Source organism: Saimiri boliviensis, chromosome 16, assembly GCF_048565385.1.
Source record: "Saimiri boliviensis isolate mSaiBol1 chromosome 16, mSaiBol1.pri, whole genome shotgun sequence".
NCBI classification, from domain to species: domain Eukaryota; kingdom Metazoa; phylum Chordata; class Mammalia; order Primates; family Cebidae; genus Saimiri; species Saimiri boliviensis.
In genome coordinates, this window is record NC_133464.1 from 18386260 (window position 1) to 18406246 (window position 19987).

A 19987-nucleotide genomic window follows, 5' to 3' on the forward strand; every position below is an offset into this window, starting at 1 on the left:
CCAGATATAAGGGGGCACCACTTATAGTTAGCAGATGGGCAGGGTAGCAGGGGTGGAAAGAGACAGATATTAAAAGAAAGAAAATCAGGCCAGGTGCGGTGGCTCACACCTGTAATCCCAGCACTTTGGGAGGCTGAGGCAGGTGGATCACTTGAAGCCTTGAAGAGTTCAAGATCAGCCTGGCCAACATGGGGAAACCTCTTCTCTAAAAACACAAAAATTAGCTGGACGTGGTGGTGCACACCTGTAATCCCAGCTGCTTGGGAGGCTGAGGCTGCTTAAACCTGTGAGCCAGATGTTTCAGTGAGCCAAGATCATGCTACTGCACTCCAGCCTGGGCAACAGAGACTGTCTCAAATAAAATAAAATAAATTTATATCCCCAAAGCCAGCATCCATGAATATTTTCAAAAAGATGATAATTAACAGTGTTAGGTGCTGCAGGGAAAGTCAAGAGCAATGAGAATGAGGGAAAAGCTGGCTCCTGGGTTTAGAAACTAAATGACTGGTGAACACCATGGTCTGAAGAGGAGCAGGAATGGGACTGCAGAGGCTTTTGGGGCATTTGGATAGGTGAAGATTCCCCCTAAGATGAAGATGATGGTTTGACTAAGAGGTAATGTGTGTTTTCAGCTTTTTATAACTGATAGCATATGTAGAATTAGAAGAATTATAGTAGTATTTCTAGTTCTTCAAATTTTATCTGAATTTTTACAGAAATACAGTGGATAATTTTTTTTTTCTCCTTGCTTCTTAATGGTGTACTTAAATATATATATTCCAACAGAAATTCATGCATTTTTATTGAACACAGCGTAGCTAGTTTGGTGTATCATCTGTTGGCGGTTCCCAGATATTAAAATGATGAGCCGAGGATAGAACTAGCGATCAGATTTGGGTGTTGGTTGGTCTGTTTCCAGCACACCTTTGGATGCTTTACATAGGGTGGGTAGTGGGAGGGCCCATTGTCTTCAAGTTCAGTCACGTTCTCACACCAAATGTTTTGCTGTCCTATTTTTGAGTGTGACATTTACTTGTATGTAGAACAGAGATAGAGCCGATTTTGCCCACTGAATGATAATTTCCATTCAAGGTGATCTGAGTTATTGAATCTGATACTTGCCTTTGTGGAAGTGGAAACTCCTTGTCTAGGTGAGTGCTTTATAAATAGGCATTGTTGCCACCCTCTCTGTGGGAACACATTCTTGGAGACTGCTGGGTATTTCTAGGCCCTTGTTTTTACCCTTCCATGACTCATTCTTTTGGCGATATTCCATGAGCATTTAGCCGTGAACAATAGTGACGGGATACTGGACCCGTAAAAAGTCTGTCTTAGGGATTAAAGTGATGCATTCCTGTAGCAGAAGAGGTTAAGAGATCGCTGGTTTTCTTACTCTCTTAGAATCAGAGGTTCTTTTTTTTTTTTTTTTTGATACAGAGTTTCGCTCTTGTTACCCAGGCTGGAGTGCAATGGAGCGATCTCGGTTCACTGCAACCTCCGCCTCCTGGGTTCAGGCAATTCTTCCGCCTCAGCCTCCTGAGTAGTTAGGATTACAGACACGTGCCACCATGCCCAGTTAATTTTTTGTATTTTTAGTAGAGACGGGGTTTCACCATGTTGACCAGGACGGTCTCGATCTCTTGACCTCGTGATCCGCCCGCCTCAGCCTCCGAAAGTGCTGGGATTACAGGCGTGAGCCACCGCACCCGGCAGAATCAGAGGTTCTTAACGAAAGCTCTGCCGTCTTGTGGTTCCTGGTTTAGGAATCCCCTGAAATCGTATGCAAACTGCACACGTGTGCATTTCCAAGCAAAAACACCCTGTGGCATTTGTTGGCCATGCAGTGTCGGAGAGCAGCCGTCCTCGAAATCCTTCTATTGTTGCTGTCCAAGGGTCTGTACCTCCCTGATGCTATATTAGGTTGGGCCAGGTTCACTCCTCCCTGGTGTATCCTTGAGATTCATGGGTAAAAAGTAACAAAGGAATTGGCCTGGTCTGTCTTCTTGACTTTGTCTTTTTAACACTTGGCAAATGTGAAATAATGATCACTTTCTGTAGCAAAGCATGCATAGCTGCTGTAGCAAAATGGTTTCCCGAGGCAGTTTATCAGGTGTTTTCAACGGCTTCAAGGATAGTCCCCTACAATACTTCCTAGCAATGAGTGATTTTGGCTTTGCCCTGGGTCATACAATGTGTTATGGCCTGGAATGAGGTGGAACTGGAGCCCCTGGACTTTCCTAATCAATTCTGCCTTTTATTAGGTGGCGTGTCCTCATTCATTCATTCATTTACTTACTTGTTACAAGTTACGGCCTTCTGTAACTTGCGTAATTTAATCTTGAGGTGGAGTTGTTTTAAATGTTTTACTTTAATTATGATTAGCCAAGAGAGAATTCCTGAAACACTTCTAAGCGGGAGTGATAGTCAAGGTGTTGACCATCCAGTACGGCAGGCAGTAGCCAATCAGAAGGGGCCTGGGCTGTCAGCGGCTGCTTTGGCCATCACCATTTGTGTCAGCCCTGCCTGGAAATTTATTGGTTCACTTTTATTAGTAGTCACTTAGTAGAACTTGCAATTGTGTCCAGTAAAGTAGCTTGATGTCATGGAGGTGTTGACATGAGCACCCATTTCTGAACCTCTGGGAGCTGGGTGTGAGTCACAGCCTGGATGCCTGACAGCCGGGCATCCTGGAATGAATGAATTACTGCCTCTAAGCCTCCATTGTGTCTTCTGTAAAATGGCAGCAGTGTCTGTGTCATAGTTTTGAGACGATGTATACCCTGTGCCAAACACGGTTTCCGACACCAATTTACTGCTCTGTGGGGTGTGCTTCAAACACAGCGTTGAGTCCACTCTTCCAGGTTTGTGTGCCTAATTTGTTTCCTTAAGAAAATGGTCTGGATTAGGATGTAACTTTATATTATTATTATTTTAAGATCAAGTCTCACTCTGTCACCCACGCTGGAGTGCGGTGGCGCGATCTCGGCTCACTGCAGCTTCCGTCTCAGGTTCAGGCAGTTCTTTCTCAGCCTCCTGAGTAGCTGGGACTACAGGCACACACCACCACGCCTGGCCTTCTTCTCTCTCTCGCTCTCTCTCTCTCTCTTTTTTTTTTTCCGGATTTTTAATAGAGATGGGGTTTTGCCATGTTGGCCAGGCTGGTCTCAAATTCCTGACCTCAGATGATCCTCCTGCCTCTACCTCCCAAAGTGCTGGGATTACAGGCATGAGCCACTGTGCCCAGCCCCTTTTCTTTAAGACAGAGTCTCACTCTGTCACCAGGCTGGAGTGCTGTGGCACAGTCTTGGCTCACTGCAACCTCTGACTCCTTGGTTCCAGCAACTCCCCTGCCTCAGCCTCCCAAGTAGTTGAGATTATAGGCATGTGCCACCACACCCAGCTAATTTTTGTATTTTTAGTAAAGATGGGTTTTTACCATGTTGGCCAGGATGGTATCCATCTCCTGACTTCATGATCCGCCCACCTTGGCCTCCCAAAGTGCTGGCTGGGATTACTGAGGCATGAGCCACAGCTCCTGGCCCTTTTTTTTTTTTTTTTTTTTTTTTTTTTTTAAAGAAAGGGGGTCTCTTTGCTCTTTTGCCCAGGCTGGGCTGCAGTGGTGCGATCATAGCTTACTGCATCCTCAAACTCCTGGTCTCAAACAGTCCTCTCCCCTTGGTTTCCCAAGTGCTGGGATTATAGGCTTGAGCCACCATGCTTGGCATCAGTGGATGACATCTCCAATCATAAGTGAATGAACCAAGATGACCCTAATGGAAAAAAATCTTGTCCAGCTCCCTGCTCTCAGTGAGGAAGGCACTGGGATGTGTTCGTGTGGGGTCCGTCTGTGCACACAGAGGCAGAGAAGCTGAGTGGCTCTCTTTGGCCATCTTCTGCAGACCTCTTTCTCCAGCCAAAGTCGAATGGGTAAAACATCCATCTCTCCTAACTGCATTTGTGCCCTTTCTAAATGCTTCCTGCTTACAAACATGGCTTGGAAGAGCCATGAGTACAGGGAATTTGCAGCAGAGGCCTTCAACACCTGATCCTTTCCACTCCCATTCCACACCCAACTCATCTCCTATCTTAGCACACCTTAGCTCATGCTCTTCCCATCAACTAGGCAAATATTTGTCATCCTTTTGTTCTTTCCCACCTCTTGGTCCTGACGGATGTCATTCCTTCCACCTGATCGAAGTCTGCCTTCTTCATCAACACATTCTTAGCCCTCTTTCCACATTCTCAGGTCCTGTTCCCACTAGGGCTGACCCTGCCTCACCCGGGGAACTCCCACCAGCTGGTGATGCCCCCCTGCCGTCATGCCTTCCTGATTGCCGCCGCCTTGGGTGTGGTCCATGCTTTCTTATTTCTCCCACCTGTGTGTGTGCTCGAGTCGGTGTTGTGTCGCTCTACATGCTGTGCTCACTTACATGTATCGATTAATCTGCTACCAGTGTGATCATAAGACACTCAGAGAGGGCCAGGTGCGGTGGCTCACACCTGTAATCCCAGCACTTTGGGAGGCCAAGGTGGGTGGATCACCTGAGGTCAGGAGTTTGAGACCAGCCCAGCCAACATGGTGAAAACTGTGTCTACTAAAAATACAAAAATTAGCTGGGCGTGGCGGTGTGTGTCTGTAGTTCCAGCTACCTCCTCAGAGGCTGAGGCAGGAGTATAGCTGGAACCTGGGAGGTGGAGGTTGCCGTGAGCTGAGATCTCGCTAGTGTGCTTCAGCTTGGGTGAAAGAGTGAGAATTTGTCTCAAAAACAAAACAAAACAAAAAAACCTCGAGAGAGACATCAAACAAACATCAATTTAAAGTCATGAGACAAGTAAAATTTTAATTCCAGTGAGCAGGTTCTGATGAGTGATTATAGGTGTTTTACCTGATGGGTGAGCAGGAGGGAAGGAATGAGTGCAAAGTAAGAGATTATCGATACCTGGAGAAAGGAAATCTCGAAGCTGGATATAGATAACAGATGATGAGGTTGCCTTTTGCCTTGAGGCCATTTGGGTTTTTCTGAGTCATTTAGTGAAGACAGTCTCACCTAACACCTTCTAGCTGGGGGTCAATCAAACGGGAAGGATCTGATTAGAAAAGGAAAGAACACATACATACATCTGAAACTCATTTTCTCCAATTTGTCTTGTCATGTAATAAAACCTGGAAACTACATTTTAAAAGATATGTTGTAATTCTATGAAAAGGCAAGAATCAACTACACTTTGAAAATACAACATAATTATTCTAGAGAGGCATTCCTTCACATCACTATAGGGTAACTATAATCCTTAGTTGATTTACTGTGGTCCTGATTCTAGCTTAGTTCCTAGGAGATACAAAATTCTCAGAATGTCAGGTGTCCGCCCTGCTCCCGGGACCACTCTCCCACTGCATCGGGGAGCCTGCCTGTGGCTTTCCCCATCAAACGGCTTTTACCTGCCTTTATCCCACAGCTGCTACTGGAGCGAGCACAAGTCATTTCCAGGACCTGCTACCTGGAACCACAGTTCTGTCTTTCTTTGGCCTGTAAGCATTCAGGTGAGGCAGGAAGAGTAAAGATGAGCAACTACAGGTTCTTCATCCCACATTTGCTGTGACAAGCAACAAGTGATCTTGAGAGTCTTTCTATGGGAGGGTTTGTCTACAGTTTTCTTCCACAGCACGTTGCTGAGTTCACTCTTCTAGACTTGTGTGACAAATTTGGTGCCTTAAGAAAGTGGCCGGCCGGGCACAGTGGCTCACGTCTGTAACCCCAGCACTTTGGGAGGTCGAGGCAGGCGGATCACCTGAGCTCGGAAATTCGAGACCAGCCTGACCAACATGGAGAAACACCGTGTGTACTAAAAATACAAAATTAGCTGGGTGTGTTGGCACATGCCTGTAATCCTAGCTACTCGGGAGGCTGAGGCAGGAGAATTGCTTGAACCCAGGAGGTGGCGACTGCGGTGAAATGGGGCAACAAGAGTGAAAAAGAAAGAAACGAAGAAATGTAAGAAAGGGAGGGAGGGAGAGAGGGAAGAAAGAGAAAAGCAAGGAAGGCAGGAAGGAGAAAATGGTCTGGGTTAGTGTGCACCTTTTATTTTATTTTATTTGTTTTAAGGGAGAGGATCTTGCTTGCTCTTAGCCAGGCTGGTGCTATCACAGCTCATTGCAGCCTCAAACTCCTGAACTCAAGCAAGCCTCTCGCCTTGGCTCCCCAAAGCACTGGGATTACAGGCACGAGCCACTGAACTCGGCCAGATGCACCGTTTTAAATCTACCATGTAAATAAAATATCTTCTTACATGACTTTACCTTTATGGTCTGGGAGGAGTTCCTAGCTTCAGAGGAATTAAATAAGGCGAGGCCATGGCTGGGCCAGAACTTTTCCTCCACTTCTGATTACCTGTGAGATCCTGGTTATCTCTGTCTGCGATCTGTTTCCTGTTCTGGCTGTTCTGCTGTGCTTCTTACCTGTTCTCCTTGCCTGCTCTCCACCCGTCCTGTGGTCTGTGTCTCCTCCATGTCCTTCCATCCCTTGTCCCTTCTCTGTCAGGTTCCCTCCTCACCCCGAACCCCAACCCAGCACCTGGGGCCCGCCATCCCCTCTCCTACCCTCTTCCTTTTCTGAAATATTGGGCTACTTTGCTTTCTGTGATGCTTTCATGCTGTCATGTTGGCTTCTGTTGCTGTACCCAAACTCAGTCTGTAACTGCGTATTTCAAATGCCCTTTGAAGGAACGCAAACAAATAAATTGGCTCAACAACAGGGCAAAGACAGTGGCAAGGGTGACGTGCCAGAAAGACTGAATACAAGAATCAAGCATTGCAACTGGGGCCTTGAAATTTGAAAACAGGCCACTTAATATTTGTAGCGGAAGGGCTTGCACTCCATTGCACTCCATCCTGGGCAAGAGCAAACAGGACCCTCTCCCTTAAAAAAATAAAATAAAACCAATATATACACTAAGCATTGGTCAAGGCACTGGGGAAGGTGCGCAGGACCAAGCAGACAGCAATCCCCGGTGTAAAGATTGCCGGTGCTCCCACTTAGTGCGTGTGAATAGAAAGGAGCCAGCTGTTCTTTAACTTCTGGAAGTATAGAAAGGACATGAAAAGGGCAATAGTTGTATATGTGAATATGACAAGGTTATTTTACAGGTTATTGACACAGAAGGCAGAATTTCTCTTTTTTTTAAATTTTTTTTTTGATATGGAGTCTCACTCTGTTGCCTAGGCTGGAGAGCAATGGTGTGATCTTGGCTCACTGCAACCTCTGCCTCCTGGATTGAAGAAATTCTCTGCCTCAGCCTCCTGAGTAGCTGGGATTGCAGGTGGCTACAAAATTAGCCACCAGGTCCAGCTAATTTTTTGTGTTTTAGTAGAGATGAGGTCTTACTATGTTGCTCAGGCTGGTCTTGAACTCCTGGGCTCAAGCTATCTTCCCAACTCTGCCTCCAGATGTGCTGGGATTATAGGTGTAAGCCCCATACCTGGCCTATCCTTTAAAAATAATTTGAATATTGCTTTCAACTTTTTAAAAACTGAACCGTACTACTTGGAATGTTTCTGAATATTGCCTATGTTAAAATGTTAACGTTTCCATTTAAGAAACAATTCGTGTTTTAATTTTGTCTTTAATTTTTTAACTTATATTTTCCTTGATCCGGTATTGATTCATTGCAGTGAGAAAAAATAACAAGAAAGACTACAAAATCCATAAGAACCTGTAGGAAAAATACTCATCTAATTTTAATGTTTCCTAAGTACAGCTGATAAAATAATAGCTGATCTCTCGCCCTGCCTAGCGTGGTCTGGCAAACAGCAGCAGGAGCCCCCTGCTCTGGGAGCTGGTTGGGAATGAGGCTCCGGCTCCTCCCCAGGGCCACTGCATCAGGATCTGCATTAGAACACTCGAGCTTCCTCCTGGTGGTGTGCTGCAGCACCTGTGGGTCATAGTCATCATCGCACCTTTTTGTTTTTGGTTTTTTAGCAGCCATGAAAAAGTACCTGGCGCTGTGCCTGGCCTTTTTTTTTTTTTTTTTTTTTTTTTAACAGGCATGAGCCCATTAATCCCCAGGACAATCCTCTAAAGGAGGTGTTATTAGAGGCTCAGAAAAGTTGTCACTGGGCCTGCCAAAGGTGTCACTAAGTGATGCTTTCTGGAGTCTGCTTGTCCTAAGCCTGAGATGGGAAAATTGAGGTGCAGCTCTAGCTTTCACACCCTGTGCTTCTTGGCCAGCTGGACCCCTTGGGAGCACTGCAGAGGCTGCATCAGCTCTGGCAGCTTTGTCCCCAGCTTCTGACCACTCGTGTGCACTTACGGCCTGGTGTGAAGGCCCCAGGACAAGGTCAATTGTGACAAACCCTAAACCATAGGAGGCTGCACATCTCATCTGTAAGCAGGGCTTCCAGAAGCACTGATGAGAAAAGAAGTTCAGAGGCCTAGACCCATAATTCTCAGGGGTCGCCTACATCCACGTAGGCTGTGTGTGTATAACTTCCATTTTTTTTGTTTTCATTTCTGAGACAGAGTCTTGCTCTGTTGCCCAGGCTGGAGTGCAGTGGCACAATCTCTGCTCACCAAAACCTCCACCTCCTGGGTTCACGTGATTCTCCTGCCTCAGCCTCCCTAGCTGGGATTACAGGTACGCGACACCACGCCCAGCTAATTTTTGTATTTTTAGTTGTTACTGGGTTCCACCACATTGGCCAGGCTGGTCTTGAACTCCTGACCTCGTGATCCGCCTGCCTTGGCCTCCCAAAGTGTTGGGTTGACAGGCGTGAGCCACCGTGCCCAGTCAACTTCCATGTTTTTGAAGGAAATCATTTAAAAGAATAGGTATTTATTAGAAACCAGTTTTGATCTGTTTCTGACACTTTTATGACATACTGTTTTCTTGGATTCCACCTGACAGGGGAAATAAAGTCGATGCTGAGCATCAATCTTCAATCATTAAATAATATTTCTGTTTTCTTGCATAATTTCCTCTTGTGTTCTTAGATAAGAATAAGCCTGTTTTTGTCACACTTTTTGCACATCTGAAAATGACACCTTGTTTGCCAGTAGTAAACTCACAACTTGGAAAATGACAGGATCCCAAGTTTCCCCAGAAATATGAGGTGCAATCAACCAGGCTGGGGGAAAAAATACAGAAGTTACAATTATATTTATATAAAAATACACCACTTAGCAAAAGAAATTCTGATAAATAAAGCAGAGTTAGTGAAATGATTAGGATCAATTTATGTACATTTATCTACCTACTTTGCATTTGGATTGAAGTCCTCGATTGGGTCTTAAAAAGAGGGAACATTCTAGAACCCGCCAACCCTTTCTGATACAGTCACAAGATTTTTTTCCCCTTAATTCTTTTAAAATCAGGGTCACATTTCAACTCCCTGCCCACTGCCATTTGATGATATTTTTGTTTCTCTTTAGGTATCATCCTATTTTCTTTTCCTTAACCGCTGACATTGGCTTATTTCATATGAATGCGTAATATATTAAATACATATGCATTTAAAATATTGTTTTGATTTGTTTGGGAATTGTTTCTCTTAAAGGGTCTATCTGGGGAAATGAGTAATTTTTCATATCCTGTTCTTGCAGGAAGAATTTTAAATCGTTTCTCCAAAGACATTGGACACTTGGATGATTTGCTGCCACTGACATTTTTAGATTTTATCCAGGTAACGTTGAGAGTAATATCAGGTTCTCAAATGGAAACCTGAAGTTCCTATTTTTTCAAGCTCCTTTCATGGGGGGTGGGGGTGGGGCGCTCGGCCTGGCTGTGTGTAATGTTAACTTAATAAAAGGCCATGTTTGTAAAAGAAAGGCGCGGTTATAATTCAGAGGCTAAGTTGGCGTGAGTAATACCTCGTGTGTGGGAGTGGCTATACAGTCGTGTCAGGGTTAGTTTGAAGTAGCTTCATGCTTGGTAAGTGGCTCTCTATCTGCCTCTAGGTATCTGGCGTGGATTTCGCTTTACTGTGAACACATTTCATAATATAGAAACAATCACCTCTCACGGAAAGATAGACTAGATTAACTAAATTATGCATTGTATTACCACAAAGGGCAAATACTTAGAGCACTTTTTTTTTTTTTTTTTGGATAAAACCAGGTGTGGTTACTTACAAAGAAAAGATTAGTAATAATGTGAAAATAATACTTTATTAACAAGGACAATAGGGAGCAGTTATTGCAGATAGAAAGCCTTTAAAGGCAAGGATATCTAAGCCAATTTGAGTACAGGATCAAAGTCAACTCAGAAAATGTCTTTTTTGTTTTCACACGTTGATTGCTCTAAGTCTTAAGCTGTCTTTGAAAAAAAAAAAAACAACAATCCCACAGAAATACCTTCTGTAAAGCATTTCTTTTGTTTGTGAACTTGAGGCTCTAAAGAATAATGTTGGGTCATCTCATCTCTCATCTCCTTATTCAGTACTGTTGCTCATGTGGTTTGGTTTTATTTTGTTTTTTTCCTGTTGTTTAATTCTGTCTACTGGTCGGTGGTTCAAGCTGGGGTACCTTTTTTCCCCAAGTATTTATTTTGGAAATGCATCTACTAAAAGCTATACATATTCCAAAATCTCAGCTGCTGTTGCTAACACTTTATGAAACTGGAACCTCTTTGGCTTTTTATAAGTGCCAGCGTAACAGTAGTTCTAGTCATTTGCTGAATTTAAGGCCAGTAAGTAGAAATACTACAGTTAGGGTCTGCAATTTTGGTTTGATCCTGTGGTCCCTCTAAACCCCCTTTTTTTCTCAATGCTCAGATGCTTCAGATCTCCTCTGAAGCCACTGTTATAAAAGGAACCAAAATTACTTAATTTGGAAAATTAGCTATGTCAGAAAAATCAGTCATAGGCTTGAAATGCTTGCAGGAATTTCCTGTTCCTTACACAGCAAGGCAGCAAATGAACAAACAGCATAGCCCATGGGCGAATGCATCCACTGTTTACCAAGGGGAAGTAAGCTGAGACTCGCCGGTGAAGTATCAAACAAGGACCTCTGATTTTGTTTCTTTTGCAAACTTATTTTTAAAATGTGCCCTGCTGTGTCTAGCTGTATTATTTCTCCCCCAGAAGCAGTCATTAAAACAGTTGCACGGTTTTCATAGAATTCAGATGACTGTCTGTACACGTTTTGACAGTGATTGTTAATTACTTCGAGAATATTTTGTGAAAGGTTCTACTTCTTTGCAACTGCAAGCTAGGCAAAGATCAAGTTTCCGAAGCTGGCTGGCCCACTATGTGCTTAGCAGAGTGAGCCGTCATAATTAGAATCCCTCATGTGCTTTGCCTCACACATGGAGGAAGAGAGATGGATGCTACTTGATGTCAATATAAAACATTTCTTAGCAGTGTGAGGAGGGAAAATTCTAGTCTCGTCGTACTTCTGTTTAACCAGAGAGACAAGGGCGTCTTTTATTATCCACTCACATCATCTTGGTAAACTTAACATTGTGGAATACAACTGGCCCCAATTAGTTGATTTCTTGAATCTACAGCAAAGGTTAAATCCTAATGTTATTGTCTCCAAGAAAGGAGTTTTATCTAAAGGATAACTCAGTTATCATTTATGATAAAGATCTGTTGTCACTTGTTTTGTTTGCAGGTGTCTTTAATAAGGCTTCCCATAATCCCTTCAGGAAGAAATATTTTCTCCTTTTAAAAATAGTATTAACTAAATATAAAAGCTCTGATCCCTGCCATTGTTGCTGATTCTTTGAGGGACATTTCCCAACATTCATTGTTTAAATGGTTGTCAGGAGGAATCAAGTGAAACGTGGTAAACAATGCAGTAACTGGTTCATCTTACTTTGTGTGTGGAGCCTTTCTCTCGGGGATTTGCATTCGATGAGTGGGCTTTTGACTGAGGTATCGCCAGGATCATTTTGAAGTATTTGGGCCTGTTGCTATATTAGGAAGTGAAAATTTTTATTAAAGCCACACACCCATCCCCCCCCCCCCAAAAAAAAAAAAAGCATTTGACGTGCCCTCAAATAAAGGCCAACAAAAATCTAAATGTAAATTGATTTTTTTTTTTTTTAAAGTTGCCTAGGCCTCTGTAAGGATAAAAACAAGCCAGTGGTGTTCTGGGACTCTTAATGGAATCATGTAAACTTAAAACAAACACTATTATGGTAAGCACATAGAATGAAAACTAATTTTCCAAATCAAATACATTATATTCAATTCATTTTCCCCAATCAACCAAATGTTTAAAACCTGTTAGTTATAACAGCAATCTTCTGGAAATTAATTAGAAGCCTATTAGCTCTGCTAGCTGAGCCGAATGAAGGGGGTTGCTTGGTACATTCCTAAGTAGTCTCCTGAATTAAAGCAAAGCAAGGTCAAAATGACAGTTAGCTTTGTTCACCTCAAGGCTTTGCTTACAGTCGTTGATCTTTTCCGGGGGAAGGAGGGAGGTGTTTTGTTTTTCAAAGGAAATTTTGTCTACTTTGATTCAGTTCTATGATACATTTTTAAAATTTATTTCTAGTATCAGTCAGGTGCACTATACAGGAAGCATGATGTTATCTATGCTGATAGTAGCTCTCTCCATGGCACAGGCATCTGAAATGGAATTGACTTTTAGGCCTCTTGTCTAGCGCATCACTTCTACAGGGTTTATTTAGGCCCTTTCAAAATTCAGATTGTAGGAAATTTCCTGCTTTACTTTGTGTTTAACATCATTAGCAAAACATGCTGCTGACATCGGGCCCCTGGGTTTTTATGGTTCTCACCAGATTCTCTGGGTAATAATCACAGTGACTAGCAGGTCCTTCTAAGCCCAGAGAAACTCACAGAAAGTGGGACCTTCTCAACCCAGCAGCTGAGATTGACTGAAACAATTGAGTTTAAAAAGACTGGGAATTTCTTTGCCAAGATGTTACCCTTGGTGTTATCTAGCTGACTGATTTACAAGGCAACTAAGTATCATCAGTACCAACTACAGATGGTATTCTTGAGCCAGAAAGAGCTTTGGCAGGATGTATAATAACAAATAGAATGAAGATCAAAATCCACAGAAAAGTTAGGTATCTTCATGAAGAGGGAGTTGAAACTTAGCACTTATCACAAGGTTCAGACTAACACTGCTGAGTTGGTATTCTTTTTTTTTTCCTTTTTTTTTTAAATTGCATTTTAGGTTTTGGGGTACATGTGAAGAACATGCAAGATAGTTGCATAGGTACACACATGGCAGTGTGATTTGCTGCCGAGTTGGTATTCTTACTAAAGCTGAGCTTTAAAATTAAATAGCTATAGAAATAAATAATGTAGTCGCCTTTATCCATGTGACTTTTTTTTTTTTTTTTTTTGAGATGGTCTGGCTCTGTTACCCAGGCTGGAGAGCAATGGTGCCATCTCAGCTCACTGCAACCTTCACCTCCCAAGTTCAAACAATTCTCCTGCCTCAGGCTCCAAAGTAACTGGGATTACAGATGACCACCACCACTCCTGGCTACTTTTTGTATTTTTAGTAGAGACAATGTTTTGCTATGTTGCTCAGGCTGGTCTCGAACTCCAAACCTCAGGTGATCCACCCACCTCAGCCTCCCAAAGTGGTGGGATTACAGTTGTAAACAACCACGCCCAGCCTCATGTGACCTTTTTAATCCAGGGCATTCATGTTTGATTATGTTTCTGTATGATGGTGATCGTTTTATTGGTTTTGTAAGTAGGAGGCTGGAACTGTGGACCATTGGGTCAGAACTGAACTGTTTCCAATTGAGTTTGCTGAAGACTGGGGGGGTAAATCTGAGAGTAGAGCCCTCTGCATGTGGCTCGATGTCTAGAATGCAGGCTCTGTAGAAGCAAGTTTGAAGCCACGCACAGATTTTATTACTCCCCTGATGAAATTGCTTTGATAAGGAAATTCTGGTTTGCATGTGATCAGATTTACCAGCTAGCTAGAGGCAATTAACCCAACTTTGATTTTGGGACTTCAACAAAAGATTTGTATTTGAGTTTTCATTTGTTTGTTTTTTTATATAGTTAGCTATTGGCATTCATTGCAAATGGGGAACAGTGACACCAATCATTTAAAAGCGGGTTTCATTTACTGTCCTTTATTAAGGGAAGAAACCCAGAGGGACAGTTAGGGTAATGTGTCTCTGGGACTTTGGAACCCAACGTGGCTCAGGTGTGCAACAGTAGTGAATAAAGCAAGGTAAGGTTTTTGATTAGGCCTTAAGGAAGGAAAGTCAGAATTAAGGGAAGTTTTTGAATATATCATAAGATATAAATATATCACTAGAAATAAACAACTTAAAGAATAGAAATGAACAGTCTGCAAGTTACCTCAGGGTTGCCATGGGCTAATCAGATAATTTAGCCAAGGCTGGCAGTGCACGTCTGGCTTATAAAGGGTTGTTCAAACATGTTTTTCTTGTTTGCTTTCTCAAAAATGGTAACAGCTTTGAACATCTACAATATTTCTAAAGCCAAGTCATTTATGAACATAGAATAGCTCTTCACAGGTTAACGCTGAATACCTTGTTTTCATAAAGAATTGAAATGCAACTAGCATAAAGATCTTCATCTAGAACTCATGTTCTTTGAATAGGAATTTGGCATTTAAAACATAGTATATTTGCGTAAACCAACAAACAAAAACATAGAGGTGATAGTTAACATTCACATTTTAAAGTGCTTGATTACTTTCTTTCTTTTTTTTTCTTTTTTCCTATTTTTTCTTTTGAGACAGGGTCTCACTCTGTCACCCAGGCTGGAGTGCAGTGGTGCTATCTCAGCTCACTGCAGCCTCCACCTCCAGGGTTGAAGCAATTCTCATGCCTCAGCCTCTCAAGTAGCTGGGACTACAGGTGTGCACCACCATACTCAGCTAAGTTTCGTATTTTTTTGTGGAGATGGGGTTTTCCTGTTTTGCCCAGGCTGGTCTCGAACTTCTCACCGCAAGTGATCCTCCTGCCTCGCCCTCCCAAAGTGCTGGGATTACAGGCGTGAGCCACTGTGCCCAGCCAGAAGTGCTTGATTACTTCCTGATATCAGCACTAATGCCAGCATCATGAATCTCTTCTTCCATCTTCTTAATAATTAGATTAATAGGTACCTTTTCTGTAATATTTATATTAATAATATCTCATTAGTATTTTAATTGTAATATTAGTGATTAGAAGTGTGTAATATTAGTGATTTTCAATCAGCAGTTTTCTACATAATTTTAATACTACAAATTTATTTGTAGTGTTTGATGGGCAGATGTGGTGTTTTGTGACTATATTCGCAACTAGATGTATCTGGGAATGTCTCGAAGTTTCTCCCAACAGAAAAACATTTCTATTACAAATCTGTGACTTGTGAAAAGAATTTGTGATTCTTTTCAATATCTCTCATCATTCTTTTTTTTGAGACAGTGTCTTGCTCTGTTGCCCAGGCTGGAGTGCAGTGGTATGATCTCGGCTCACCACAACCTCCGCCTCCTGGGTCCAAGCTATTCTCCTGCCTCAGCCTCCCTAGTAACTGAGACTACAGTCTCCTGCCACCATGACTGCCTAATTTTTGTATTTTTAATAGAGACAGGGTTTCACCATGTTATCCAAGCTGGTCTTGAACTCTTGACTTCAGGTTACTTGCCCTCCCAAAGTTATCTTGGCCTCCCAAAGTGCTGGGATTATAGGCATGAGCCACCACGCTCAGCCAATATATCTCATTCTTATTACATGTCTTTCTTTTTATTTATTTCCACTAGCTTTTTATTGAGCGCCTACTATATGCTAAGTATGCCGAGGTAGAAAAGATAGAGCTTTTATCTTCATCCACCTGAGAAGCATTTATTGAGTATCTCAGGTGTACTAGGCCCCATGCTGGGCTTGGAGATATGGGGCTAAGTGAAACTGAATTATCTTCTTCTATGAGTTCACTCTATTGGGAAGGACAGATAGAAAGCAGTTACCATGCTGTGTGATAAGATTTACAATAGAAAGGATACTGTAGGAGAGAATAGTAAGGTCTCAGCACAAGACAATTTTCTAATCCCAGCTCTTTCACTTTAAGTTCAATTATCTTGAGGAAGTTATAGGATCCCTGGGTGGAGGTTCCTGTAGGTAATTGGAAGCCCCTAGTACCAAGAGAGTTCTCACTCTCTTTTTTGTTTTTTTAATTCTGATCATCCTTTGCATATTTGATAAACCTTGAAAGGTACTTATTATTTTTATTATTTGTTTAAAATTTTTTTAGAAGAAGACAGAGCAGAGACAGTCGTGCTCTATCGCCCACACTGGCATACAGTGGTGTGATTTCAGCTCACTGCAACCTCTGCCCCCTGGTTCAAGTGATTCTCCTGCCTCAGCCTCCCAAGTAACCAGGACTACAGGCACATGCTACCACACCCAGCTAATTTTTGTATTTTTAGTAGAGACGGGGCTTCGCTGTGTTGGCCAGGCTGGTCTCGAACTCCTGGTCTCAAGTGATCCACCTCCCTCAGCCTCCCAAAGTGATGGGATTATGGGTGTGAGTCACCTCGCCTGGAGATTATTTTAATTTTCATTCCTTCTGAGGTGTTGATTCAGTGTACGTTTTCTCAGCTAATTCTTATGTTTTAAATGAAATCTCAGATAAATTATTTAGCATTTTGTAGTTACAAGGAAGACCTGCCTGTTGTTGCTTCTTGTTTCTTTTGCCTGTGCCTATAGGTACTGTGGGGTGTTGGTTAAGCTGCCCATGATGGTCTGAAATCCAGAGGACCTTTATTCTTTGCTTGATAATGCAAGTACGATTGCTGATTTCAGTACATAATTATATTTTTGCCCCTGAGCCAGATACTTTAAGATGTGGTAGAAGGGTGAGACTCTCCAAGGGACAATCAGATTATGGCTTCCTCCAAGACTGGCCATGGAACACCTAATGCTAGAGTGGGGACTTGAGCCCTCTTCTCACAGTGCAGCCCTGTGTTAGCATAAATATCTAAATAGACTTGTTTTGGCTTGCCTGCCTTTGGTTTGCGGCTACAAAGGATATACAGAGAGCAAAATTCAAATCTTCTGGTCCTTAAATCTAATCTCTCTTTAACTTTTGAAAAGAAACCATATGCATGCTAGACTGTTGGTGCCTGTGTGTGTGTGTGTGTCTGTGTGTGTGTGTGTGTGTGTGTTTGCACACCCTTGGCTCATCCTCAAATGTACCCTCCTAATTCTTCATCCTTTAAGGACCAGTGAAAGTCACTCTTTCCCATTAGTGATACTTTTCTTTACCACTCCATTCTGTAATAAAACAATCTGTAGGTCCTATAAAAATAGAAGGGATCATACAACACCAGGCCGAGCACTGCTCTGAGCATATTTCACTTGCCTCATCTCATTTAAACCTCACTCATAGGCATTGAGTCAATCAGTATTTGTTGGACACTTCATGTATGCCAGGTACTTTTCCAGGATCTAGCACAGGGAACAGTAACTGGATATCAGCTTCCAGGAATTGGCATTCTAGTGCAGGCAGTGGATGGTAAACAGACAGACCAATAAACATAAATAATCTGAGTTAGTATACTTCTAGTGTGTTCAGCAAAGGAAAGTGTTTGCTAATGACAGGACCAGTGTGGCCAAGGAGGATGTTTGAAAAATAAGAAGCAAACAGCCACGCAAAGAAGATATGGGGGCAGATTGAGGGAGGGGGCACAGTCTACAGAGGAAAAACAGGTGCCAGGTCTCCAGAAGGGAACAAAGTGGCATGTCCCCAGGAAGAGAGATGCCAAGCATGAGCAGGGTACCTGTGGTCCCAGCTACTTGGGAGGCTGAAGCAAGAGAATTGCTTGAACCTGGGTTGCAGTGAGCTGAGATCGCACCAGTGCACTCCAGCCTCGGCAACAGTCTCAAAAAAAAAGAAAGAAAAAGAGGTTTAACAGACTCACATTTCCACATGACTGGGGAGGCTTCACATGGTAGAAGGCAAAGGAGGAACAAAGACATGTCTTATGTGGCAGCAGGCAAGAGAGCATGTTCACGGGAAATGCCCTTTATAAAACCATCAGGTGTCATGATTTATTCACTATCACAAGAATACTATGGGGAAAACTCACTGCGATGATTCAGTTACCTACTACCAGGCTCCTCCCACAACAGATAGGGATTATGGGAGCTACAGTTCAAGATGAGATTTGGGTGGGAACACAGCTAACCCATATCTATCACAGAGTCTCTAATAACAGATCATTTGTCATCTAGTGCCTACCCATCTCCGTCTAGAAAGTCATATGATGCTTATTTAATATGAGCCTATGATATTTTAGATATAAAACTTTTGGAAATCGTGGTATTAGCCTTTTTTTCTTGCCCCAGATGTCTTTAGAATTAAAGATAGACAAACTTAGTTTCTGTTCCCCAAGATTCTTTTAGACATTTTGGGTAGTCTGTAAGATTCCCAGCTGTGGAGACTACTCGTTTAAAGAACTTTGCTCTTGGTTTTATGATAAACCTGATCTCAAACCCAGATACCTTAGAAATTGTGACTGTGTTTTAGATACGAGCACCAGGAAGCTCAGGAGAGAGAGGACACTAGATTTTCTTTTCTTTCTTTTTTTTTTTCTTTTGAGACAGAGTCTCATTCTATCACCCAGGCTGGAGTGCAGTGGCGTGATCTCTGCTTGCTGCAACCTTCGCCTTCCAGGTTCAAGCAATTATCCCATCTCAGCCTCCTCCCTCTATAACTGGGACTACAGGTGTGTGCCACCACACCTGGCTGATTTTATTTTCTGGGGTTTTAGCCAGGCAGGTCTTGAACTCCTGACCTCAGGTGATCTGCCCACCTCAGCATCCCAAAGTGCTGGGATTACAGGTGTGAGCCACCACACCCAGCCTATATCTTCATCTACAGTATTTTAATACACGTTTTTTTCAGGTTGTGACATATATAGCTCTGTGGTAACAGTGTGTAAACAAGGAAGAAGTATTAACTGTGGCTAAAGCAAATATGCACATTTCTCGTTAGTGTTAAAAAACAACTTTACATTAAAACATTATAACAACTGGTGATTCTACATTGTACTAATAATCCCAAACAGATAGCTGTGATTTCACAACACTGCAACCCTCTGTTACCGCCTCATTTCCTGTGCTCCCTTTTTTATCTTAGTGTAAAGCACAAATTGAGTGTGAGACAGTGCACAATCCACATTTTCTTCTTCTCCCTCTTTTCACATGTAAAACATAGATTTACTGAGGCTAATTAGGGCCTCACAAGAACGTGACCATCTGCCTCACTGCCTACCTTCCCTCTCTTTTTCCTTTTCTTTTTTTTTTTTTTTTTTTTTCTTTTTTTTCTTTTTACCACTCCGGCTTGCTCTTTCTTCTTTAAAATACTGGAGTTTATAGAACTCCCTCTGGAAAAAGCAGAGATCACAGATGCCCCTGGTGCATTCTCAACCTTGGCTAAATAAATCTCTAATCGTTTGAGACCTGCTTTAGTTAATTTTTGGTTAAAACGTGCCTCTGTGTGTGTGTGTGTGTGTGTATACATATATATATATATATATATATATATATATATATATATATATGTAAATACACACAAATACACATGCCCCTCAAGCAATTAAACCATTGGTAATGTAATCCTTCTGTTAAGGCATATTGATGTACGTCTTAAACTGTGAATTGAGGAAAATAACATTTTTGGCTATAACAGATGATTTATATAGGGCTCTAGGGCAATTGGAGTCTGCATTTTAGCCAGCCTTGTAAACTTGTCTGTGGAATTCATAGTTGAACCTATAGACAGTTGAACCCATCCAAGGTCTTTAAGCAGCGAAGTGGCAGCTCACCTTGTAATCTGAAGGTTAAACAAGGATGTGTGATACATGCATATGCCTCTCTCTCCTTTGGAGATGTTATCATTCCCAGTTGGTAGACTTTACTGAAAATCAGTGAGGCTGGTAACCGGCTTGCCCTGCGCACACATGTTGTCCTCTGCATTGTGCCCGGTTGCTTTCTGAAAAGGGTCATTTTCCGAGTTCTCCCTGCTCTTTGCCATCACCTG

General features: G+C 42.4%; 1 protein-coding gene across 3 annotated transcripts in view; it reads left to right on the forward strand.

Annotated features, from left to right (window-relative positions):
• The window catches only part of ABCC4 (ATP binding cassette subfamily C member 4 (PEL blood group)), a 283152-nt gene that overhangs the window by 175762 nt on the left and 87403 nt on the right, over positions 1-19987 (forward strand). For all 3 annotated transcript variants that reach the window (XM_074387539.1, XM_003928200.3, XM_074387538.1), the window contains one exon: positions 9597-9676. In XM_074387539.1, coding sequence (XP_074243640.1) covers positions 9597-9676 — 80 coding nt within the window. The remainder of the gene's footprint in view (positions 1-9596; positions 9677-19987) is intronic.